Below are 5,976 nucleotides of genomic sequence, written 5' to 3' on the forward strand. Positions count from 1 at the left end.
CCCCAGTGCCATCGTGGGTATCGACTTCGAGGGACCAGTAAAAGATTCGTTTCAGTTGGAAATTCAATTATTTTCTCGTAAGCCAACTTTGATGCAGAAATTTCGTCCTTAGTGTTTGCAAATGTGAAAATTTGTTAAAACATCAAACTGTTTTGTAGAAATTCAACTGTTTTAGTTGAAGAATCACATTTTCGGTTTAAAAATTCAAGTGTCTCCTAGATAATTGATCATCTTGGCTTCAAAAATGGTATTTCTGGTTGACCATCAATTTTCATGTTGGGAAAGTCATGTTCTGACTTAAAAATTTAATATTTAATTATTATTTTTCAAATGCAAACACTTTATTCACAATCTGTTTAATACATTCATTTTTAAATCAATTTATCGATCTTCTTTTTAAGTTAAAAATTCAACTCCTCGGCTGAAAAGTAATCTTTTATAGCAGAAAATTTAAGTGAAAAATTAATCTTCTCAATAGAAAAATCAGCGTTTTGTTTGAAAAGGTAACTATTACGCTGAAAGTCATTTTACGTCTGAGAATCAATTTTCTTTACTGAAAATAATGCAACCACTCCATTCTCTGTTTACATTCATGTTTAAATTTTAATTGAACTTTATAAGTGAAAACTTCTATTACATTTAAAATCATTTTCTTTGCATTTAAAATAATTAAATCTTAATTCTGATATCTTACATGACCGCCTCGAGCACCACCTCTTTTTTGAACATATTGGCTTTCTACGCCCAAATTAACGAGAAATTAAATTACGTTTTAACTTTGCCTAAGACCGATTCGAGCCAGCGAAAGCTTCTTCTTTCTCACAACTTGTCCAGCGTTTTGAAATCTTTTGAAATCCCACAATAATACAGAAACTCCACTGCAATATGGCATAAAATATATTAGTATATTAGTAATCATGATGTTATTACAAATTAAAAAACATTATTTATACCTATTCAAAAAGTTTTCAAACTTACACAAAAATTTATTTCAATAATGTTTTTGCAACTAAATTTTCTGCATCTTTTTAATAATTGTGAACAGTACAGTTGTATGAGATGTTTACCCCGAAAAAAGTTAATGATGTATTGAAATTCAACCATTTCTTTGAAATTGATAAAAAGAAATAGTTATAAAAGTTCAACTAAAAAAATATTTTTAAAAGAATTATTTTTGTAAGTTTTGAACATTCTTTATGAAAAATTCTTCTTTTGTAAAAAGATAATATTTTAGAACAACATTTATCTTTTCTTTTTTTAGAAATACTAGCGTAATGAACAAAAATGGATATTTTCAGCATTTTGATAATAAGGCAGAGATTTTATATTGTATAGTGGTTATTTTCTCGTAGAGATGACTTACTTCAAACAAAAAATTAAAGGAATAGATGTTAGATACTTTATTGAAGATAAAACTTTCAACGTTTCGAGAGTATAACACTCTTCTCATTCGGAATAAAACTTCATTAAGGCCGATTTAGGTTGTAAAATTAAAAGAACCATCCTCTCAGGTTCTAGTTCTCAATTATTTAGTCTGTTAAAAAAAATAAAAACATTTTTTTATAATACAAATATTGTGAAATTTAATGAGATAGTTATTAAAAATTAAGCAACATGAGAACAAAAAAAAAGAAAATTTGACATTTTGTTACAAATAAGGTTAGAAAATATAATTTAATTGTCTTGTTACACCGATTATATTGTTACACGAGGTAACAAAACAATTGAATTATATTTTCTAACCTTATTTGTAACAAAATGTCAAATTTGTTTTTTTTTGTTCTCATGACATTTCATTTTTAATAACTATCTTAATAAATTTTACAATATTTTTATTTGTTTCTTTTTTTAACAGACTAATTAATTGAGAATTAGAACTTCAGAGGATGGTTCTTTTAATTATACAACTTAAATCGACCTTAATGAAGTTTTATTCCTGATGAGGAGAGTCTTATACTCTCGAAACGTTGAAAGTTTTATCTTCAATAAAGGATCTAACATCTATTCCTTAAATTTTTTTGTCTGAATTTATCTCCACTAGAAAATAACCACTTTACAATATAAAAAGAACTCAGACGAAAAAACACCAACAGCATATCAACAACATCGATTTACAATAAGTAGAGATTTTATTTACAAGAATGCCAGTCTGGGACGTTCTTTCGAGCGAAAAAATAGCGTTAATAATGCCATAAGTTAAAAAAAAAATAACAGCAAAATGGTGTAGTTATGGAAATATAAATGCATTTACTTAGTAGCGTTCATTTTTAAAGCCGTTCTCATTTAAATATTATTCACTTTAAAACCTATTTGTTTTTAAGGATTAATTCTAAGCTACGAAATTTAGAACAATTGCAAGAAATTGAACAACATTTCAAAAGCATAAATTACCTAACAAATTACATTTTTTTATATTTATTGATGAAAACTCAATTCAATAATATTTTATTTACAATCTTCAAATTTGGGGCATAGTCAGTTTTATATAAATTGTTTCTTATGTTTTATGAATCCATTAGCATCAACGAATAATCAATTCAGAAAGGTTTAATTATTTTTTAATCCTGAAGGAATCACAAACATATAAGCGAAACCATTTATGTGGAATTTATGATGCCTCAAATTCCAAGGTTATAAATAAAGTATTATTCAATGGAGTTTTTATCGGTAAAGACTTACTATATACTGTACATTTCCTTGAAATAAAAATGTATTAGGCTTTGTTTCCTTTTTAGGACGAAAGGTGAAAAAAAAACAGGAACCGGTATATCGAAGCCACCCGCCGCGCCGCCGTGAATGCGAGAGCTAAAGGGTGAAGCCAACCGCCGGTGAATGTGAGCCAAAGACAAGAAGAAGTTCGCCGAATTTTGAACATCAAATCAGCAACCACTTCCACAACCATATCCGCCACAATTTTCGCCATTAATATCTCCACTAAATCCGAAACCAAATCCGCCACCAAATCTCTCACCAAATCCGCAATTAAATCCGCGACCAAATCCGCCACCAAATCCACCACCAAATCCGCCACCAATTTCGCTGCCAAATCCGCAAAAACCTGAATCCACCATCAGCTCCTTCGTTTTGGAGCAGGTCAAAGAGCAAAAAGTGTCGTAATGCTGCTCCAGCGGGAAATTCAGGTTATGAAAGATCAAACGAGGCGAGAACAGCAGAGTTGGGGCAACAAGAAGAAGCAGTTTTGAAGTAAAATACGAGCTCTACTTCAACAGCTCACACAGACCTACAACAATCAGGCCCAGCCCCAGGCCCATTACTCGCACCAACATATACCTTATTTCTCGGCTCCGCAGATGACACAAAGCCACTAGTAATTTCCGGTTTCGGCAGTGCCACAAGCTCGCGTCCACTCGAAATAGCAAGTAATGAAAAAAATATCGATTTCTTGTACTTATACTAATAAAGTATTTGTGTTTAGACTAAAGGATCATCCACACATACATCCAACGACTGCAGCGGGCCAAAACACCCATCGAAGTGTTGTTAAGAACAGAGAAGCCAATCGTCAGACCCTTCACAGGTGCTGCAACATCAAACGGGAATAATATCGGAAATGAAAGAACCCAACTAAAATAAATCTAATCTCTTCTCGCAAAAATAAACTTTTTCATTTCTAGGGTACCCAAGGCAAACTCCCAACCTCTGTTTAAGTAATTTAACTAATAATAAGTAGCTGGTAATAGATTAGAAAGTTTGTGCGAGAAGAGATTATACAGGAAAAGTTTAGCACTTTTAAATTTTTTGTTTTGCTCACCAATTTTTGTTTTTTTTTTACTTCGTCTTTCCAAAGGAAACCACGTTTCGTTAAACTGCCTCTAAGTTAGGTATCTCTCTGATCATTTGGACGACCATGAGCCCAGACTACTCCTCTGGTTATGAGCGCCGTGATCATGACGGATCTCTTCGGGAAACTTTTGCGGTTTAGTACGGGAGGAGGGGAAGTAGGGGGAGGGTCAAAATGTGACGACAAATTAGTCACCAAGCATTTTTCGACCGATTATAGCATAATATGAAATAAGAGAGGGTTAAATGGGATAACAGCTATCATGTTAGAACAGTCTTGAGAAAGATGTCTGACAACGAATCGGATTGTATTTTATATTAAGTTATACTGACGCCGAAGTTTGTATATGTGTGTGAATGGTTGCAGGGCAGAATCCCGGCATTTACTTCGAACGGCGATTCTCCAATCAGGCCGGTTCACAGAAGGCTAATTGAGAACTCAACAACATAACGGAAAGGAGGTAATTTGGACATCTTAAATTTAAAATCATAGAAATCTCTAGATTAATTAAATCATTTATAGTCTGCAATTCCGCTCTGATTAAAAGCCTTCAGTAACTCAAAAATAAATGTCCAATGTTGAAAGACGAAGGTTTGAAAGGACCTACAGCGGCGGATTCACAAAATACAATCCATTGTGCGTGTGCGTAATCATTTCGCAGAACGTTATACCTCATAGGTGGCGTTGTTAAAATTAATTCTGTCTTAATCTTTTGGAGTAGAGGTTTTGTTTTAAATTAAATTAGTAATTTAAAAGCAATTAATTTCTTGCATTTTCAGCTTGTCTCTCCACAGCGATGCAATATTTCAGGGTGTGGGGGGGGGTGGGGGGGTCCCAGTGAAAGTAACGTGACACCATCTCAAATGGTTGATGCAATCTGGCGAACAGCATTTTTAAAAATCCAGTTAGCTGACGGATTTAAATTAAAATTAGTGTTTATGGGTCAATTTGATCGCTGAATATATATTCAATGTAAAAAGTCGAATTTTCGAAATTCCTGATTCAACATGACGAAGAAAATTTTTGAAATATTTAATGAGTATGAGGATTTGAAGAAAAATTGGTACCAGATGGTTATTGGAAAATTGATTTTTTTATAGTGTAACCATCTTAAGCCTGTGACAATATTTCAAAATAGAAATGTTTTTTTGATAATAATAATAATTTATTTATTTATTAATAATAATTTTAGATGAAAAAATATAGAATTATACTAACAGGTGATTTCTGAGCAACACTTTAATTGTCTCGATGACATCTGCTTTCAAGTTCTGTGGAATCATCTCCATTACTGCTTCGTGGAGTTTTGGGTTTTTGCGATAAGAGCGACGGACTTCCTCTCCTATCATTCTTAATCCAGGTTTGAGTATCCGTTTGATAATTATTTTCTTCACTATATGTCTCGACTGCGGCTCAGAGAGGTTTCTCATAGAGGAGCATTTCCACTCAGTATGCGTAGCAAGGCTAAAAAAAATGACAAACAGGATAAGAATAACAAATTAAGTATTATTTACCGTCTATTATGTGTCTTATAGGAACTTATAGAAATGGAAAAAGGGTATATAGAACCATATAGAAGTACTACATGGCTGTATATGATACTATATATTCTTTTGTCCATTTCTCTCAGATTCTGTAAGACATTTAATGGAGGGTAATTTGAATAGTGTTTAAGTTATTATTTAATATTATAACCTATAATCAAAAACGTAAATAATTAAAACATTACTAGATAATGAATGATGCGACCGCCACTGCTGGAGATATCTTGTAGACTGGGGTTTTTAAAAAGCCAAAAATACCTCCATGCTTTAACAGGAAGTCTCCTACGCTGCGATCTTCGTTTTCGTTCCGGTTGCCCTTGACATCGGTACCGTCCCTTCGAATCCGCTCACAATCAGTTCGCCTGATGAGGCTTACTCCTACATGTTGAGCCAACCATATTTGCAGTTCTCGTAGTTTATCTACGTTTTTTGCCAATTACTCCTCGTCATGCAATCGATCTGGCGCCATGATTTTCGATAAACTGAAACAAAAATAAATATGTATTAAAATAAACAAAAATGTTACCATGGAGACAGGAAAAGTGAAGGGCTATCGATATTGCGAAAGGATGGGAAAAAATGATGCAGCTGTAAACGGGAAACAATTATGCAGCTGTGAACCTGTAACAG

At 32.9% G+C, this 5,976-nt stretch overlaps 1 protein-coding gene across 2 annotated transcripts; it reads right to left on the reverse strand.

The window, feature by feature from the left end:
- Nucleotides 1-703: 703 nt before the first annotated feature.
- On the reverse strand, nt 704-5,801 carry LOC117174212. Of its 2 annotated transcripts, none has more exons than XM_033363089.1 (3): nt 5,605-5,801; nt 5,021-5,266; nt 704-878 (listed from the first exon to the last, which is right to left on the reverse strand). In XM_033363089.1, the coding sequence occupies exons 2-3, from the start codon at nt 5,230-5,232 to the stop codon at nt 773-775; spliced, it is 318 nt and encodes a 105-aa protein (XP_033218980.1). In that variant the 5' UTR covers nt 5,233-5,266; nt 5,605-5,801; the 3' UTR covers nt 704-772. The 2 variants fall into 2 exon arrangements, with proteins under 2 accessions (XP_033218980.1, XP_033218971.1); XM_033363080.1 differs by having other exon boundaries at nt 5,532-5,801.
- Between the last annotated feature and the right edge of the window lie 175 nt (nt 5,802-5,976).

This window comes from Belonocnema kinseyi, chromosome 1, assembly GCF_010883055.1.
Source record: "Belonocnema kinseyi isolate 2016_QV_RU_SX_M_011 chromosome 1, B_treatae_v1, whole genome shotgun sequence".
Classification (NCBI taxonomy): domain Eukaryota; kingdom Metazoa; phylum Arthropoda; class Insecta; order Hymenoptera; family Cynipidae; genus Belonocnema; species Belonocnema kinseyi.